Below are 20,500 nucleotides of genomic sequence, written 5' to 3'. Positions count from 1 at the left end.
AAAAAAAAAAAAAAAAAAAAAAACACACAACAACAACAACAACAACAACTTGTATTCGCACTTCAAAATGTTTGGTTTGTTCTTGTTTAACTAACTGATATTTAAAACTGATATTTATGTTTATGTACAGCACTTTGTATACAGCAATGCCTGTTCTTAAAGCTTTATGTTATGGCGGATTCAAATCAAAATGTGTCTTTTCAGCTGTAGATTCTTCAAATTTTTTGTGGGTCAACAGATGACAGCAATTATTTGGTAGGCGTGTCTAAGTGAAACTAGGTGGTAAAAAAAAAAAAAAAAAAAAAAAAAAGTGTAGTTCATCTGAGGACCCCAAATGATAACCAAAATGACCCTAAATTGACAGCTTTAAAATCAAATGGCAGATGTGTCTTTTTGGGTATGACGTCTTGAGCCTTCTTGTGGGTCTAGTCACGATAGACATGACTACCAAATGTCATGTTTCTATGCGAGAATGGCTGCAGGGTCAAATTTGCAACACATTCTATGTAATGTATTTGTTCACCAAATGACCCTTTCAAAATCAAAAGGGTGCACTTTTGTGTGTCTTCTCATAATAGATATGCCTACCAAATTTTGGACTCATCATTACATCTATGCTGGAAAACAATCAGTAATTTCCAGTACTATAATGGTTCTTACCATTTTGGTATCCATTTTGGATTTGATGTCCCTGGCGAGTGTCAAAAAAGCCTGCAAGGTAGACATGGTATCACATTTATATACTGTAGGTAAGTATACTACTCTTACTGTCACAGGAGGTTTGGAACTTACATTCTCCACGTTGATGTTGGCCTTCGCACTCGTCTCCATGAACTTAATACCATACTCTAAAGCAAGCTAAAAAATTTTAGAGGAATTCACATCAGGATGCTTTCTGATATATTCATCAAAACACATCATCTTTCCCCAATGAAATGTTTACATTTGTTTTTCATATGGAAAAACAGGACTTATGGGACACTTTGGGAAGCACACTCGCTGACACACGTGCGCGCGCAGACAGAAAAACATGGATGACCGCCACCCAGCACGCCAGGAAGGCCAAAAAGCTGCTTCTAATTTAAAAGCAGACGTGTGGAAACACTTGAGCTTCTACAATGATGAGAGCGGAAGTGAACTGGACAAGATCCACGTTATATGTAAGCTGTTTCGCACTAATATAGTAAACTTTGGAATTAGTTCAAGCCGCACATGATCCACGGATTGCTTGTGAAGAAAAGAAAATAATGCACGTTCACGTGAACGCAATAAGATCAGTCCACAATCACTATGATGGCAGCAGAGGAACTTGAAAGTCCTCGTAGATCATGTATGTAACATGTATGGGAGCATTTTGGCAACTATGAATGAAACAAGTCCTTAAGTCAGTCAGGCATCTCAAATTAAAAGCAAATTTTAAATCTTTAGCTTGAGCTCGCACGTCAATGCAAAACATTAACCAAATGACGCCTTGTATCTTAAAAAAGCCATTAAGTAGAGTCACACAAGGCAATGGCATCACTGTATATTCTCTCAGGCTGTTTCTTACCTTTTCACCCCTGTCTTTGGACACCTGCCGCTTGTCGTTGATGTCACATTTATTGCCAAGAACCATTTTCTCAACGTCAGATGACGCATGCTAGAACAAGAGCGAGGACAACAAATTCTTATGGGAATTAAGTCACATTTAAAAAAAAAAAAAAATCATACTATAATATAGGGGTGTGAATTGCCTAGTACCTGACGATTCGATTCGTATCACGATTCACAGGTCACGATTCGATTCGATACCGATTAATCCCGATACGAATGGTCACGATTCGATACCGATTAATCCCGATACGAATTTATAAGTCGATTGTTGCGATTTTTTTCCATTCAAATTTAGAAAATACTATCAGTAAATTTGTACATGTACACATGTACACTGTAAGATTTGTATGAATATATTTATCTAAAACTTGAGGCTTATAACCGTGAGCCACTGTACACAAACAGTTTGCAATCTGTTTCACATTTGAACAGCATTAAAATAAAAATATTAAGGCTTAATGTGCCGTTCATATAACATTCTTCCATGCTCAAGGTGTGAATCCTAAAAAAAAAAAAAAAAAAAAAAAAAAAAAAAAAAAAAAAAAAAATCGATTCTGCCGATTATTGAATCGATTCGAGAATCGCGCGATGTAGTATCGCGATATATCGCCGAATCGATTTTTTTTAACACCCCTACTATAATATTATGAGATTATATATGATGAGGTACTTTTACAAGCGAATCTAGATATTTGCTGAAAAAAAAAAAGCATATTATTTCAAGATAAAAATCAGAATTTCACAAGAGGGGGGGGGGGGGGGGGGAATCTCATTTTACCCCGTTTCAGAACTGCACAAAATCTAACAATAATGATGATTAATATTTTAAAGAAATATGTGATTTCGAACATTTCTTTATCGTTTTTCTTTACAAAATGTTGTAATGTTACAAGGTTACAAACCAAATTTAACAGAAAAGAAAATTAAGTCAGTCTCAGAAATCCGTCACACAAGAAAAAGTTTAAGTTAGATCATTTTCAAATCTAATGATGGAAAAAGTAATTTAAAAGAAGTGTGTCTCAAAATTCCCACACATAATCTGACAAAAATAAGATTTTTATTTTTATTTATTTATTTATTTTTTGCTTAATTGGAGGGACAGCTGGAGTTGAAACAGGAAGTGGGAGAGAGAGCGGATGACGTGCAGGAAAGAGCCGCTTGGCACAGGAATCAAACCAGGGTCACCTTCTCCGAAGAGTAGGTTTACATAGTGTGAGTGCTCCAGAGTGACCCCAAAAAAGGGAAAAAAAAACAAAATGTTTTTTTTAATTATTATTGTAATGCTACAAGAAGCCTAATTAAAAGGGGGAGAGAAAAAAATGAAACTCAGAATTCCCGCATAATATTAGGGAGTGAGAATGGAAAGTAAAGAGATACCTCCTCGATGTTCCTGATCCAATTCTTGATATTTTCAAAAGACTTCTCATTGGTGATGTCATAGACGAGCATGATTCCCTGTATAGAAAGGTGCCAAAGGTTAGTGAGGCTTAAAAACTAACGCTGCATTTACTTAAAAACAGACATGTTACTTTTCCCCCATAATTTGAAAGGGTTCCCAGGTGTCTTAATAACATTTCTGCGACTTGCTTTCATTAAATTTCCAAAGGATAAAAATATTATAGCCTCTTTGAGTTATCGGATAAGATTCAGTATCACCTGATACTCAAGATCGAGTAACTTTGTGCTATGATATGTGATTAGGAAATGCCTAATATGGTAGCTAGTGCTAGTCAAAAATCCTGCCTGCATGTAGGTATTTATGGGATATGGCACAATTATGTCACAGCTCTGAAATGATGAAAAGTTAAAAACACAGTGGGCCATGAGTTGCTCATGGTTTTCGCTATTCGCGTGAACAGCAGTATTTTGCCTCGAGAAGATGGTGTGCGCCGGTGTGTCTGGCGACTCTCGTCTTGGCTGTTTGTTGATGGCGCTGTGAGCTACAGCAGCCGTCTTAGTCTTTCTTCTTGTCATGTGGTGTTTCGTCTTTTGTGTGGACCCGATTTGGACTGGACTGTTCTCGGCGGTTTGGCCGTGATATTCCTCATCATATGGACTAGCACGGTTTCTGTTGGGGGAGTGTCTGGGCCATCCGACTGCCCCACCGGGCACCTGGGGTCGCTTGTGGGTTTTGTTTTGTTTTTGCGCCAGGAGACAGGCAGCATTTTTCACAGCCCCTTTCTGCACGGAGGAGAAGTTGGCGCTGCTGGACAGTCTGCGCTGGTGAGCTGGATGGATGGCGTTTTTGGACTGGACTGTTCTCGGCGTTATGGCCATGATATTCTTCGAGGGGCAGTGTCTGTGTCTGGCGGTTGAGCTCATTCAGCCGCATGCCTGCACCGGCGGTTTCTGATAGGGGAGTGTCGGTGCCAGCCGACTGCCCCACTGGGCACCTGCGGGTTGCTTGGTTTTTTTTGCGCCAGGAAACAGGCAGCATTTTTCACAGCCCTTCTGCTCGGAGGAAAATTCGGCGCCACAGGACAGCCTACGCTGGTGAGCAAGGATGGATGGCGGTGGAGCTGAAGACGCGAACGTCGCCGCTGGGCGTGGTGGTGTACGCAGGTCGTGGACTGGATGAAGGTTTGGTGCTTGGAGGATAGGCAGTTTGGATGGGACTGGAAAATTGGACCATTCTTTTTGTGTGTATGGTGCTCATCATGAACACCGACTGCTTGTTGATGAGCTAGCTCATAAGCAAACGTGTGACGTTATGCATGCTGAGATCACGTCTGATCAACTGCTGAAAGGAGACTGATTCTGTCCTCTTTCATCTCAAAACTGCTTCAAACATCAAAGCGTATGTAGGGATGGAAGAATGTTGATTTGTTGTGATTGTGTTGTATTGGTGTTAATGTTTTATGTTATGTTTTTTTTGTGTGTGTGTTTCTGTAAAGCGCTTTGTGACAGTTCAGGCTGTTTGAAAGCACTATATAAATAAACTTGAGTTGAGTTGAGTTGAGTTGAGTTGAGTTGAGTTGAGTTGAGTTATGTCCCACTTGAACACATACTGACCATGGCTCCTCTGTAGTAGGCTGTCGTGATTGTTCGGAAGCGCTCCTGACCGGCTGTGTCCCTGGGAAAAGAACAGCAAAATGGACGGACGGTCTAATGTGTTGTCGGCCATTGTTTTTTTCTTGAGCCAAGGTGCATAACTTCTATTTGAAAAATGCCACAACACAGCAATCACAAATATTACAAAAAGTATATACTGGTTAGTGAAATAATAACATCATCTGACTCTTTTTACAAAGTTGCCTAGTGTGAAATCTTGGCCTGTTCAGCTGAACACAAAAATAGTATTGTGTTGTATGAATGTCAATAGGTTAACACACACACAGGTTAATTGTACCTTCTACCATGTAATTGAATGTTTGTCCATGAAACTAAAGTTTACTATATGTCGCTGGCATAGATAGATGAACAAAAACACATTATTATTATTATTATTATTATTATTATTATCATTATTTTATTATTATTATTTAGCAAAAAACTATTTAGACGAAATTAAAATTGGACCGGACCGGTAATAGTATTTAGTGGGAGAAAAGTTAAATTCGGTTGTTGTAAACATTCATTATCAAAGGCAGGAACTGACACCGATTATTCAAGACGTAATAGTAAGCAGCATAAGTATCACGAGACTCAACTTACCAAATCTGCAACTTGATCTTCTTGCCTTCGAGCTCTATTGTCCTTATCTTGAAATCTATGCCTACAGGGACGATAGTACAACACGTCAATCTTAACACCTAGCTCGTTGGCTAGCGGGACAGCCACGGACCAGTGTAATAACAGTTTCGAAATGTCACACGTATTAGTAATATAAGACGAGAGAAATGTATTCCGTGTCTGACATTTGGTGTTAGCGCCGAGAGCTAAACGTAGCAAACCGCACACGGTGGCTTTATAACATTAACAGGTGACAAATACTATTCTAACCCTAGGAAATGCTTTTTTTCTAATGAAGGTACTATGAAATAGCCTTATATGGCACACCAATCATCAATGTCACAAAAATTATTCTAGCGTAATTAGCCCGCCAGCAAATAGACCAAACCGGTGGGCGCACTATTCAAACATGCCCGTTTAGAGCGGCTTCTTATGTACCTATTGTCGATATGAACGTGGAATTGAAGGCGTCTTCTGAGAATCTGAACAGGACACACGTCTTTCCAACCCCGGAGTCCCCAATTAATAACAGTTTAAACAAATAGTCGTATGTCTTCGCCATAGTTGTTGATATTGAGTGCGGAAGTGGCGCGCCCGGAAAAGCGCTGATACGTGACGTCGATGGTAGCCAAGATAAACAACAGCGACACCTGTATGGCTTGGAGGCTATCTGCAACTCAGGGGTAAATTCTTTTGGGCCGGGCCGGACCTGTTCAATATATATATATCTTATGGCTCCTTACATTGTCAAAATTTGCTCATGTGAATGACCTAAAAACACACACTAGCGAGTGCAGGCTTCATTCAATGTTGAAAACGTTGCAAAGACACTCACCACACATTCTCAAACCCTCTTTATACTCTCAAACAGTTTTTCTGGTTGCCAAAGCAATAGAGGTGAAGGCAACTGATAAGATTTTGATTGAGTGATTGATATATCCTGAGGCCTTACTAGGCGGAACCTGGGCCACAGAGCATTAAGAACGATGATGCAAGAAATGCGATGTTTCCCCATCCATGACCATGGCCTTGTTTAGGAAAATAGTTTGATGTTGACTTAGTGACTCATTTGAGACAAATGCATTGTGTCTTGTGTCAGCCCAGAAACCAGAACCTTCTTCCTTGGCAATAAAAATAACAGTCTGATCTGAAAAACATGTTAGATGAAACTATTAGAAGGAAAACTACATTGTGAGTAGTTTTTCTTGTACCAAGTAATCCATGACATTTCAGAGACTGTAATTTTTTTGAATGAGTTGAATGAATATTCAGTCTAAAGCAGTGGTGTCAAAGTCCGGTCCTCGAGGGGCTGAGTCCTGCATGTTTTTGAGGTTTCCCACATTCAACACAGCTGATTCATATTTAAGCTCAAAAGCAAGCTCTGCTGGAGCCTGATAATTATCCTGATCATTGAATTGAGTTGGAGTAGAGAAATATCAAAAACACACAGGACTCAGGCCCTCGAGGACCGGATCTTGACACATGTGCTCTAAAGTGTGTGTACTGCACTTTTATCACCTCTTTGTGCCATTAAGTGTTGGTTTCAAAACATCTTCAGTCATTGTGCATCATAAACCAAGTTAAATATAAAAAAATGTTGAAAATTATCAGCATATCTGCAGGAATATTACACACAAGGGCAAATCTTCAGTAATAAACAACAACAGCATGATTGTCATCCTTGTCAGGTTTTATTCAACAAAATCGGTCAGCACCCAAATTTAATATCATATGGACCCAAAACCATTATAAAAAGGGCGGATGGGGAGGAAGACAAATAACCATAAATATATAAAAAGGACTAACTGTGTTACTATCATTGTTGTGGTACTTATTGGGCTGAAAGTTATGCAATGGAGGGAATGTTTTCTCTTTAAACTTCATCAGAATTGCTTCTTCTTGGTGGCATTTTTACAAACTATTGAGCTCTTGCAGTGTTTGGTCCAGGACTTGGTGCATTCCTATGTTTTCCTCTTTTGCATGCGATAGATTGTCTGCAATGAGGGAGAATAAGGTTAAATATACAGTGCAAATGACAAGATCATACATTAAAAAATATCCACCAACAAATATGACTGTGTGTTGTGGAAATCTGAAAGACAGGAGACAGTGTAAAATAGAATGTGTCTTTATTGAGCTTTAAGAGGAAAAACAAGCGCTATAGAGAGAAAAGGCGCTTCCCCACCATTGCAACTAACAGGCCAAGAGACGAAAAGAGCAAAAGTGAAAACACAGCAGCAGCTGTGGCCTGAAGGCTTTTTTTTTTTTTTTTTTTTTTTTTTTTACAAGGTGTTCATATCATTGAGGGCATGGTCCAGCTCCTCGCTGATGGCCTTGTAACTCAGCTTCTGATTGTACAGTTCGTCTGAAGTTCAGAAGGCAGGCAGATAGGAAAGCAGGACCAGAGGTGAACCAAAAGTAGGAAGAGGAAAAGACAGGTCAGGTTTAGAGGGACAATAACAAGATAAGGGAAAACTGACACGTGAAGAAATATTGGAATAAAACAAACCTTCCAAATCATCTATGGACTTTTCCAGCTTGGACACTGTCCTTTCTGCAAATTCCGCACGGGTTTCCGCCTTGAAGAAAAAATAAGTGAAAGGCCCATTAAGACAGGCAGAATGGACTTCTTAATGGAAAAAAAAATAGAATTTAGCCATCCACTGACCTCCTTCAGTCTGTCACTCAGGACCTTGATCTCCTCCTCGTATTTGTCTTCTTTCTCAGAGTACTGCCAAGTCAAGAAAACACGTCAAACAAAATGCTTCTCAATTTCTCAAAATGACACCATGTTCCACCAGCATTTGATGGCGTGGGCAAAAATGCTTTGCAAGTTAGCCTTGCTCAATTGTCTTGGAGAGTGGCTTCAAATTGGGGCTCATTTGGGCAAATTCACTCAAGGAAGAACCAGCCTGGGAATTAGCCTCAAATGGCTGCTTCAAACCAAAATGGCTGACTTCCTGTTCAATATAAGCTAGGAATCCCTGGAACTTTTATATGCGTCCTGTTAAGATAGACATGTCCGCTGAATTTCATGTTGATCGAGCTGGGATGCGTTTGCCTGCAGCAGTATGCACTCTGACAAGAACAAGGCAGCAAGGATGCTAATTCAATAGCGCAAATCTTAATGAGTGGTAAAATAACATGACAATTAACAAAATTAAGATGAAGGGACTGAACCATTTTGGATTCTGGGACGGAATAAATACTTCCACCAGGTAAAGTTAAAATTGCGTTAGCTCGTCTGTCCACATGTTTTAGTTAGCATTCTATTTCCTGGTTCATGGAGTATGGCATAAGTACCATCTACTATGGCTAGTGGTGGTGGTTGGGGGCTTCTGAAAAAAAAAAAATAAAAAAAATAAAAAAAAAATAATAATAATAATAATAATAATAATAATAATAATAAAAAGAGACAAATTCCTCTAAATGAAGTTCAAATGCTTGTCTGTCCATGCGCCATCTTGCAAGCTACTTCCTGATATACGCAGAGTAGCGTAAGGAGCTACCATTTGCGCTATGGGACGGGGGAGTGCTTCCATCATGTATTAAGAAAAAATCCTCTGAATAAAGTTAAACTTGCGTTTGCTTGTCTGTTAGCTAATAGCTAGTGGGCTACTTCCCGATTTGTGATGTGGTGACCGTGTCCTTTGTGCCAAAAGAAAGAAATTCCTCTGACTCAAGTTAAAATCGCATTAGTATGTCATTCTATACATTAGCTCGGCTTCCTGGTTCGTAGAGAATGGCGTAAAGACAAGACGGACAGGACTGTACCATTTGTACCAATGTTAATGACAGTTATGAATGTAACTACGGTTCTACGAGTACCGACCGACCGCCAGGTGGTGGTGCTGAAACAGCAGCGGTTTGCAAAACAAAAGCAAGTGAAGCGCACAAGAAGGTTCAGAGAGACTGTTTTCGGGGTCCCATGTCCTCTTATACATGGGGATTGTGTCACCCGGAACAATGGGCTACGTGTCTTTTTGGTATGCTTTCTTAAGTGTGTGCGTACAATTTTACGTGCTGTTTCAGCACTGCTACACGGCGGTCAGGAGGGACAAAATAGAAGGCATTCCTCAATACATACTTTTCCCTGATTTGCAAATGAGACATCTGTGAATTTATCAAAGCCTTTGTGCTTTGTAATAAAAAAAATCTTGCCTTGTCAGACTGGGCCTCAAGGGACTTGAGGTTGTTGGTGACGTTTTTCAGCTCTTCCTCCAGGTCGCTACACTTCCTGTGGGGCAGCGACAACAACGTGATTGGTTCTGATGTGTCATGCTGAGTCTGTTTTAAAATCAGTGGTGGGGAATTATTTTCTTTTAAAAAAAGTCCTCCAAGGGCCATTTTAAAGTTATGAAAAATTATAACACACCCACTGAACTGTTTATTATTCTATATGAGATTATTTTATGCTTTCACCATAAATTGATTGTCATTCAGTTACTGGTTTGGTCTGTAACATGTCAGAAAATAGCCAAAAATCCAGATCAGTGTTTTCCAAAGTAAAAGCAGCTATTTCCAAATGACTTGTTTTATTTCAACACAAAGATAGTCAGATAATCAGTCTGCTTTCATGGAAGACTACAGAAATCTGAATATTTAGAATTTTAAATTAACCAAATATGATAATCGATTACCATTGTTGTCCATTAATTGACTATTTTTTTGCTACCCTAACAAATATATAACAATGATCCAAAATCCCTTACACTTCTGCAACCTCCGCCCTCTCCTCAGATCTCTCGAGGTCGCTCTCAAGGATCACCATCTTACGAGCCACCTGTTGACACACACATAGGCACACAGACAAACGCATGAAGCACAGCGCACACACCTTTCATGCGACAAACAACGCATACAGATTACTTTCATACCTCCTCGTATTTGCGGTCGGCCTCCTCTGCGATGTGTTTGGCCTCCTTGAGCTGCAGCTCCTGGATCTCCATCTTCTCCTCATCTTTCATAGCTCTGTTCTCCACCACCTTCATGCCTCTGAAAAGGGTGGCCAACATAAAACAAATTAATTGAATATTCTGATAATAATAATACTTACTATTGAACTGAAAATGCTTTCAATTAAACCATTAAAAAATACTATTACACAATAATAAATAATAAATGCAGTAGCACAAGTAAGTGACGTTGCTAACATAAACCATGGACACAGACAACATTGCAGAGCGACCACGTCACAGTCTACAGGGAGCATTAATCATTGTTAGAATTAATGTTAGCTCCTCCCTAATACTATGCAGGGATGTTGTATACAACACGGGGTAAGACTCCACACGTTAAATCCAATAGTCTCATCATGTGCATGAATAGGAGCTGCTGTTTTGGTTAGCAACTGAGATCACTTGTGCTACTACAGAAAAGCTAGCGAAGGTGTGTCCGTGTTAGCTAGATGCGAACAGGAAACGAGCTAATGGTGTGATGCAAGTGCAAAATTCTAACAAAGCTAAACTTGCTAGCTGAATGCTAACAGGAAATGAGCTTATGCTGTGCTACAATGGAAAAACTAATAAAGCTAAACTTTGACAGGAAACAAGCTTATGGTGTGCTGCAAAGCCATTTTATAAAGCACAGATTTCCATTGCCACACAAAAACGTGATGCAAAGTTTTTTTTTTGTAGTGCTTTGGCATTAGAGGTAACGTAGTCCCGCTCCGGCCATCACCTCTCACTCTCGTCTGCCGCCTTCTCGGCCTCCTCCAGCTTCTGCAGGGCCGTGGCCAACCTCTCCTGGGCCCGGTCCAGCTCCTCCTCCACCAGCTGGATCCTACGGTTGAGGGACGCCACATCACCTTCCGCCTGTTGCGGCACAGGGAGGGAGGGAGATGTCACAGTTTAAAACAGGAAACACGGCTTTGTCCGGAGAAGAAGGAAATTGCAGGGACCACCAGCACTGCCCTAAATATCCCCCCCCTCCTCCTTCCTCAGGTGATTGTTTGTTTGATTCAAATGAGTGACATCACTTGTAATTCCTGCAGCTTGACCTACTGCAGATGGCCTACAAACGCGACTGCCGGTGATGTAACCCTGGAGGCACAGCTGGCGTCACTATGCATGTTCCCGCGAGCTCCTCCTCACTCCCTCACTCCTTTTCCTGACCCTACCCTGGATCTTAGGGATGGTGCATTGTCGGGGCCTGCTTCCTGTGGTGCCGATAACACAGTCTGATGGCCACTTCCTGTTAAGGACTGGGTGTTCATTTTGAATGTTTGGCTCAACAAGTATTTTTTATTTTTTTTTAAGTTTACTGTTGAATCCTCATCAATAAGTTCCAAAAATATTTAATTAAGTTAGCCTTAAGACTTAATTGAAGTTAAGAGTATTTTTCAGGTACCATGTTGGATATTTGACTAGGCACCATTTTAAGTTCATAATAGTATAAAAACAAACGCTAAATAAATAAACAAATAAAATAAATGGACATAATTGTGTTTTAAAAAAAATATTTATTTAAAATAAAAATAGAGAGTATAAAAATTAGAAAAGATGATATTGTTAAATTAACTAAAAAAATAATTGAACAAATAAAATAATTAAAATTATTTTATAACAATATGGAAAAATATAAGCAAATAAATTATTAAATGAATATACACAATGTTAGTTTTAATTTGAAAAATAAAAGTTTTTATTTAACATTTAGAAATCTATATCAATTTACAACTGTTTCAAAAAGTAATTATTGGGAAAAATGTAAAATATAAATTAAATATGTAATTTTAAACTAGAGTAAATAATTTTATTCAAATATAAAAATATAAAAACTATATATGTAAACAGTATAAAGAAGTAAAATAATATACAACAGTAAATAACAAATTTTATCCAGCAGCCTATATATCCAGTATCCATTCTAGTAATTATTAAAAAAAAAAAAAAAAAAAAAAAACTTCAACTATACATAATTGAAATTCCCCCTAATTTAACGCAAATAGCATCAAAGAAATTTCTAAACGAGCTTTTCTCTCTTTAAGTTACATTTGACATACTTTTGATTGCATACGATGGTTTTCCATCAGTTTTTTTTCTATTGATGAATACATTCCAATGGAACGGAGTGCAACTTTCAGTTACATAACACACCCCAATCGAGTCAGGAAACGGTCCTCTGCCCTTTCATCTTCCAGATCAGAACACGTTTACAATTAAAAATGAAAGTGTTTCAACAAATTATAGGGTGGGGCTTCTCCTGTAAAAACTTCATTTTCAGTTAAGCATCATCTCGGAGCGCTGGCATAGGCTACAGCGGGGGTTTTAGGCCCAGGCTTCGTGAATAGTGAAAATAATACAGGAAAAAGATGGATTTCAACGGTGAAAAGCTCACTTTTTCGCGCAGCTCCCTCTCCGTGTCCAGCTCCCTTTGGACGGCCATTGCGCGTTCATCCGCCTCATCAACTTGCTGCTGCAGGGCTTGAATTTTCTTTTTCACAGTTTCCATTATTCTCTTTGAATTCCCCGATCAACAATGCGAAGAAACCAGCAAGAACGAACTTTCAAGCTCCCCAAAAAGCGGAGGTTTTGCGCCCGGTATGCCTAACACAAAAACTTTTTTTTTTTTTTTTTTCTTGCGGAAAACTTTTTTTTTTTCCTTTCTGCTTTTTCTGCTCCTCCCCGGGCAGGAAATATGGGACGTTGCGGGAAGTGTGGAGATGTGCAAAGGAGGGAGGGAGGAGGGAGGCTGTGCAGGGAAATTTATGGCCAGTTCATCCAATCCTGGGAAGAGTTTGGGTCCGGGTGACGTCACATGGCGCAAAAAGGGGAGGAAGTTCTTTCCTTTGTGTGTCAGTGTGAGCATGCGCAACAAAAAAGGTGAGCAAAGTCCGCCTCTGCGTGACTGTGTAATAGTTTGGCAAGTGTGGACTTATAAGGCGAATGCATTTTTGTGTTCTGATTAAAGGGGTGTGTTTTTTTGGAAAGGGGCGTCTGATATGATTTAGTAGCTGATTCATGACATGGGAAAGGAGTGACGTTGTCTCAGTTGGGTGACGAATGAGAAGGGAAGTCGAGTTAGTGGGGGGGTCCTCGCTCTTAATCCTCATTCACTCAAGTGGGCTTGTTGACCTTCCACAGCTTTGTGGAATGTCAGTTGATTTGGGCCCACAGCCATTAGGCGGCTATGCATTACCCCATCGGCCCTTCACCCACTCACCCCCACTCCTTTTCCTTCCTCATTTTTGCTTTATTCCCACATTTATTTGTCATCATCCGCCACAGACCGAATGAGGAAATAAGTCCTTACGCCCTTTTTCATTGTGAGTTCTTGACATGGTCGCGAAGCTTTGAGGCTCTGTTCTGTCTGTATCACACTGTAGGCAAAAAAAAAAAGCATCATACATCCATCTCGCTCAGGGGTGTCAAAGGTAAGGCCCGCGGGCCGGATCAGGCCCGCAATGGGGTTTAGTCCCGCCCGCGAGATGATTTTGTAAAGTTAAAAAAAAAAAAATGTAATTTCAGACTAATTAATCAGTTGGCCACAATCAAAATATAAAAAATTTGTAACTTCACAAGCAGTCCTTGTACGGGGGAATCGTCCTGGATGTCATTATTTTACACACAACTTAAAGTTACGTTTTGTTTAATTATTATAATTTTGTTTTTAAGCATTGACCAACAAACGTGTTAAATACAACACAAATTGAATTACTGGTAACACAAATAGATATGACAAGGATTAGCGTCCCTATAACGTCATTAACTGCGCCACGCAATGCATTCTGGGAATATATATATATATATATATATATATATATATATATATATATATATATATATGCAAAACAGGTAGATTTAACACGTCCAGGATTTGCATTTGTATTATTTTTTGGAACAATATGATTACAGTTGATTACAGTTGAGCTCTGTAATTTAGGGCTGGCACACAAATAGCGAAAATCTGCGTATAATTGACGGCAATCGTTTTTAATTCATTCAGTGCCATTGACGGCTATAGACGTCAAAAATCCATTTTAACTGGGCTGGCAGTGAATGAGTTAAGTTATATACTGTTATTTTACCGATGCGGCCCACTTGGTAATATATTTTCCTCCATGCGGCTCCTGAGCTAACATGAGTTTGACACCCCTGATCTAGCTTGTCCGCAAGTGTGAAACTGCCATTGTGGAGTAAACAGATTTAACTGGTCTGTCATTCACCCAGACGTACTGCAAAGTTGTTTGAACGTATTAGTAAATCCATCCATCCATCCATCCATCCATTTTTCTTACCGCTAATTACGCAACGCAAGCTAAATGCTAAAAACTTTAGATTTTTTTTCCCCGTATTGCCACGGGGTATTGAAATATGCACATGTGCTATGCTGGCATTACCCTATGGCACTATGGGAAAATACCCTGTGGCATCATGGGGAAAAATGATATGGTTTTTAGCATTTGGCCTAGATTTTACCAATACGCTCAAATGACTTTTTCAATCATTTTGAACAACTATATCAAGTTGTTGGAATGACACAGTTCAGTCAAAACTATGTTTTTTTCCCCCCACATTGGTTCTACAGTTCTACACTTCTAATCTAGGACTGTAATTGCCAGTCGTAGAAGTAGTAGAACCACTTGTGGTACACAGGCTACTTCTAGGGGTAGGTGTGTCATGGCCTGGGTCGCATGCGCCAGAGTCGCGCCAGAGTTCATGACCTGTTATGTGTCTGTTTAGGTACTGATGTAACAAGTGTCTGTTTACGAAACGTGATGTTCGTGATGTCAACCTTTAATCTTTTAGGTGATGTCGGGACCTATGTGATGTCGTTCTTTAGTCATTTACAATTCACTGTCTGTGGGTGCAGTCTGAGAATTGTGTGTGGTTTCCCGGATTATTGTCCAACTGTCCTGTGTACAGAGTTTCTGCCTCTCGATGTGACTAAATGGAGAAAATCTTATTTGTGTCTGCATTTGGGATCCAAACCTTTCAGTACACAAGGTGAACCACTGACCAAATGTAATTCAGTTGTGTTTAACTTTTTAGTACAATTCCATCCATCCATCCATTTTCTTGACCGCTTATTCCTCACAAGGGTCGCGGGGGCTGCTGGCGCCTATCTCAGCTGGGTCTGGGCAGTAGGCAGGGGACACCCTGGACTGGTTGCCAACCAATCGCAGGGCACACAGAGACAAACAACCATCCACACTCACACGCACACGCACACCTAGGGACAATTCGGAGCGCCCAATTAACCTACCATGCATGTCTTTGGAATGTGGGAGGAGACCGGAGTACCCGGAGAAGACCCACGCGGGCACGGGGAGAACATGCAAACTCCACCCAGGAAGGTCCAAGCCTGGACTCGAACCGGAGACCTCAGAACTGGGAAGCAGACGTGCTAACCACTCGACTACCGTGCCGCCCTTTAGTACAATTCATTTATTAAAATTTCTATTTAAGTACAATGTTTGACTTAAAGAATTATTTTGTGCAGTTTTTTGTTGTTGTTGAAGGTAAAGTCAAGTCAAAAATTGTCTTTACAATAAAACGTTCTTCTATATAGCCCCACTTGTCTAAAGAGCATTCTGATTAATATTGTGTTGCTTTGTTGTTGTTGATGTTTTTGTTGTTTTGTTTTTTATATATTTCAGAGGGCCCACATTGTGCCACTTGCGACTGAAAGTGACATCACAGTATTTTTTGCATTGTGCAAAAGTACACCTCATAAAAACCCAACATCCCAAAATTGAATCCAATGTTCTCGTTATACTGTAAGAATGTTGCATGAGTAAGTAATGTCTGCTCCAAATAAGGTCCAAACGTTGATTTCATTGGACTGTGCAGTATGTTTGCTTAAGCCCGCATTCCGAGCATTCCTGTTCAACTGCAGACTGGCCCACTTTTTGTCTGCGCTTGAGACAAAAAGCACCAAGAACTCCCAATAGGAGCACTTCTGCTGCCGTGTAATCACAACAAATGACAGAGAATCATTCTTGTTTGTTTGTTTGTTTGTTTGTTTGTTTGTATAATGCAGCAAACAGCAAAAAGATTTCGCTTGATCGATGTCCTTTTTTAATGTAATGAAAACAAAAAATGTTTTGTTTCTTTTGTTTGTGGCGCTGTCATCTTACCAAGAGTGTTTTGTCTGTGTGCGCGCGTGCGTGCGTGTGTTTATCCATGTTTTATTTACAACCACATACTATATACTTTTTGTAAGACGTTGTGAAACCACATGAAGCAGTTGAGCTGGCCACCCCAAAAAAGCCCACAAAATAAAGAAATTAAGTTAAAAAGAATCCAGATAAAAAAATAATAAAAAATATGTAACATAAATTTCATTTTGTCTATATTCTGCTTTTTCTTTTACTACCTTTTCGCAATTTAGTATGTATTTTTAATATTTGATTTTAGAATACATTTTTGTTGTTATTGTACAGATATTATCTTTTATTTTTAGAATTGATTACAATTTTTACAGTGCGGATTTGAACTCATAATTTTATTTATTTATTTATTTGCAATAATTATTTAGTGTTGTATTTTAGTTTTGCCACAGTTAAGATATGAAAAAATTCGATGTAAATAATATAAATAATTGTTTTCCCCAACATTATTGTAGCCCATGACCTGCACAGTTCAACAGTTTTTCAGAGGGGAAGTATTAAAAAACAAAACAAAAAAAACAACAACTGAAACTATGTAGTTGCACAAGTGTACACACCCTCTTATAATTGGAGATGCAGCTGTGTTCAGAATTAACCAATCACATTCAAACTCATGTTAAATGGCGCCAGCACTCATCAGCCAGCAATTAAAACGCCTCTGATTAATTCCAATTAGATTTCACCTGTTCTAGTAGGCTTTTCCTAACAATTGTTTTCTTTTTACTTTCTAGCTGAAGCCACAATGTTTTGTGCACTCATTGACTACAATTTTGAACTGTTCATAATTCTTTCTCCCTTGGCCCAGCTCCAGCTAAAGAAAAGCAGCCATACTATACCACCATCATTAGGTATGGTATGTAGGTTTGGTGTTCTTTGGGTAACGAGCAGTGTTTGCAGCAAACAAAACCTTTGGAACACATTTTGCCACGTGTTTGGAAGATTTATTATGGTGCAATGAAAACTGCAATGAAAATTTCAAAAGGAATGTTTACTACAGACACGACACTGCTTATCACCAAAAGAAGACCAAACCTACAGTGAAGCATCATGCTCTGCTGCTGTTTTTCTTTAGATGGAATAGGGCCTTTAGTCAAGGTGGAGGGAATTATGAACAGTTCAATATAGCAGTCAGCATTTAGCACTCAACCCTCAGGCTCCTGCCAGAAAGCAAAAAAATAAATAAATAAGAATAAAAAATGTTGAGAAAAGCCAACGAAACTTCAGAGGCACTTGATATATATTATTTATGATAGAAATGTTTGATACCACTTTTTTTCAGACTGATACTATCGGTAGTACTCAACTCAAGAGTAGTCACCAATACCAAGCACGGATACCACAGTAATTTTGATACATAATATTCGCCCCACTCAAAAAAACAACAAAAAACAAAACAAAAACAAAAACAAACAAATTTTTTTTTTTTCAGATTTAGAAAAAAAAGACCCCACAAAACCATTTTCCCTTAAAATTGTATGAAATTAATGGGATTTGTTTTTTGTTTTTTTATCTTAATGGTCATCTGTCAGACATGTATGCCTTTATTTCCCGATCATAAAATAGCCACAAGACGGCGGTCGATAATGGTATCGGCCGCTCATAGTGAGTATTGATACCTTGAAATAAGGCCTGGTATTGGACACCTGGTATCGGTATTCGCCCAACTCTAAATTTATATCACAAAGCCTTAGCAACTGACATGTGGACTTTTTATACAATATTACATATGCATTTTATATTATTGTATCTGTTTTAATTCAATTACTATTTATTTAGTGTGTTTTGTCCTATTTTGCACTTTTGCTCATGTGCTCTAAATTCTTCTTAAAATTTTTGTTTTTGTTTGTTGTTTGCCTTTATTTTATATGAAGTATGAAGCATTATGATTCCTTAAGCATTAAAGTGACACTACTAGACTAGCTCAGTCCTGTACGATATGGATCCCATTTCTGGACATATTGACACCAATCTATTGTTTGTTGAGTTATAAATTGTCTTTTTTTCCTTTTCTTTTTCTTTCTTTTTATAACACGTGCTGTGTGTTTGTCATATGGACCTGAGTCTGATCAATAAACTTGAATGGAATTTATAAGTTTAAAAGTTAGCATTAAAAAAAAAAAAAAAAAAAAAAAGCACCAACCTAATATGATTGAAAAGAGGCTCTGTTTCGAATCAAGCACCTGCGTTCACATCCGATACTTTTACTTCAAGGCCCTCTGAAATGTGCCTATGGATACTTTGTTAAGCCGACCACAGCGTTGTGTTCCCTCATGTGGAAAATGCGCCTCGAGTGGCATCACATCGGGCCAACTCACGTCGGTGGCTGTCTTCTCCGACAGCTCCAGTTTCTCTTGAGCTTCCTTCAGGGCCTCCGAGTATTTGTCCAGCTCATCTTCTGTTCCCTTCAGCTTCTTCTGCAGAGCCAGCAGGTCGTCCTCCAGCTGAAACATCAAGTCAAGTGTTACTGTGGATCGCTAAGTCGAGAAAGAAACCAGAGCGAATCGTCTGTCATCACATTATGAGGTAGGAACAGGTTGAAAAGAGTTGCTACCAAATACAAGTACACTTGCAACAGCCACAACAGGCATGTATTTGATCAATTGCAGATAGGGATTTTTTTTTTCTTCTTTTTTATAATATGAAACAATTTCCAGTTTCCAGTAATTATATTTCTTATGCTTTGTCAATAACAGAATTGGAAATTGTTCAGTTAATAGTGTAGCATTTATTTCATCAGCTGTAAACGGGCAAGGCGTTTTTTTTTTAATATTTATTTATTTATTTATTTTTTAGTTTATTTATTTTAAGAATAAAATGACATTTTGTTGGGTTAGGGTTAGGGTTGGATGATGTCAAAAGTTGAAATCCTCTAATATAATAATTAGTCTTTACGCAATCAAGAATCAGGATTTTTTTGGGGGGTCGATCAGAGATCAAGTTTAAAAGAAAACGATAACCAATCATGAGTTCGATCAAAAGATGGAGTAATATATCTATTCAAAAACGTTTACATTTGCTTTTACTTAAACAGTCGACCGCCGCTATTTGCGGACTGGCCCGGCCCAAGAACAGCGAAAAACCATGTGTAATCGACACAATCAAACAAACAAAGAAATCCTGATAAACATTCAATATAACATGCAATGTCTTATTTTGAGGAGCTGATCAACGACGTCATTGGTCGATCTGGCAAATTAAGACAATACAGCCGATCACCGATTTTGCAAATATTTCGTCCGACTCCGATCCTGACGATCAGAATAAAATCGGCTGGGGGCATTTATGTGATTGTGGTGAGTTGTGTCAATTAGGGGTGAGGCGTTCATTTTTCCAAATAAAATAAAACAATAGTCACACAATGTGCAATTTATGATTTGGGGGGTTTTGAGGGAGGTGGAAGTGAACATTAATTTTATAGTGTAGCATTTATCAACTGTAGATGAGGGGAGAAATGTATTTTTTTTTTTTTAGAATAAAATTACAATGTAGGCTATTTTTTTGTTGTGGGGGATGTCAGGATCTGAAATTCTGAAATATTGTAATGGCTGGGAACATGTTGTGTCTATTATGGTTGAGGTACAATATCCATCCATCCATCCATTTTCTTGACCGCTTATTCCTCACAAGGGTCGCGGGGGCTGCTGGCGCCTATCTCAGCTGGCTCTGGGCAGTAGGCGGGGGACACCCTGGACTGGTTGCCAACCAATCGCAGGGCACACAGAGACGAACAACCATCCACACTCACAAGCACACCTAGGGACAATTCGGAGCGCCCAATTAACCTGCCATGCATGTCTTTGGAATGTGGGAGGAGACCGGAGTACCCGGAGAAGACCCACGCGGGCACGGGGAGAACATGCAAACTCCACCCAGGAAGGTCCGAGCCTGGACTCGAACCGGAGACCTCAGAACTGGGAAGCGGACGTGCTAACCACTCGACTACCGTGCCGCCAGGTACAATATTCATTGAATAAAAAAAAAAACTATGAAACAACAGTAGTGTTATATTACAAATTGTGATTTTTGGGTTTTGAGGAAGGCAAAAATGGACATTAATGAATAGCGTAGCTTTGTTTACTCAATTGTAGATGGGGAGGCATTTATATTAGCAATTATTTAGCT

At 39.2% G+C, this 20,500-nt stretch overlaps 2 protein-coding genes across 5 annotated transcripts in view; both read right to left on the bottom strand.

Annotated features, from left to right (window-relative positions):
• LOC144020339 (ras-related protein Rab-8A-like) overlaps window positions 1-5,889 on the bottom strand; it is a 316,622-nt gene extending 310,733 nt beyond the window's left edge. For both annotated transcript variants that reach the window (XR_013283856.1, XM_077523715.1), the window contains exons 1-7: window positions 5,704-5,889; window positions 5,248-5,308; window positions 4,606-4,666; window positions 2,971-3,048; window positions 1,550-1,639; window positions 793-858; window positions 661-711 (exon numbers count right to left, since the gene is read on the bottom strand). Coding sequence is in view for 1 of the 2 variants with exons in the window: in XM_077523715.1 (XP_077379841.1) it covers window positions 661-711; window positions 793-858; window positions 1,550-1,639; window positions 2,971-3,048; window positions 4,606-4,666; window positions 5,248-5,308; window positions 5,704-5,827 (531 nt within the window). In the remaining variant the exon portion in view is untranslated. The remainder of the gene's footprint in view (window positions 1-660; window positions 712-792; window positions 859-1,549; window positions 1,640-2,970; window positions 3,049-4,605; window positions 4,667-5,247; window positions 5,309-5,703) is intronic.
• A 1,045-nt stretch (window positions 5,890-6,934) lies between these two features.
• LOC144020194 (tropomyosin alpha-4 chain-like) overlaps window positions 6,935-20,500 on the bottom strand; it is a 17,854-nt gene continuing 4,288 nt past the window's right edge. The window contains exons 2-9 of one of the 3 annotated variants that reach the window (XM_077523416.1): window positions 18,694-18,819; window positions 10,945-11,078; window positions 10,143-10,260; window positions 9,978-10,048; window positions 9,427-9,502; window positions 7,934-7,996; window positions 7,775-7,844; window positions 6,935-7,259 (exon numbers count right to left, since the gene is read on the bottom strand). In XM_077523416.1, coding sequence (XP_077379542.1) covers window positions 7,177-7,259; window positions 7,775-7,844; window positions 7,934-7,996; window positions 9,427-9,502; window positions 9,978-10,048; window positions 10,143-10,260; window positions 10,945-11,078; window positions 18,694-18,819 — 741 coding nt within the window. In that variant the 3' untranslated portion in view covers window positions 6,935-7,176. Of the gene's footprint in view, window positions 7,260-7,532; window positions 7,631-7,774; window positions 7,845-7,933; window positions 7,997-9,426; window positions 9,503-9,977; window positions 10,049-10,142; window positions 10,261-10,944; window positions 11,079-12,603; window positions 12,959-18,693; window positions 18,820-20,500 lie in introns of those variants that run through there. The other 2 variants (XM_077523426.1, XM_077523435.1) reach the window with 2 other exon arrangements.

Source organism: Festucalex cinctus, chromosome 1 (assembly GCF_051991245.1).
Source record: "Festucalex cinctus isolate MCC-2025b chromosome 1, RoL_Fcin_1.0, whole genome shotgun sequence".
In the NCBI taxonomy this organism is placed as follows: domain Eukaryota; kingdom Metazoa; phylum Chordata; class Actinopteri; order Syngnathiformes; family Syngnathidae; genus Festucalex; species Festucalex cinctus.
This window is presented reverse-complemented; position numbering and strand designations above follow the sequence as displayed.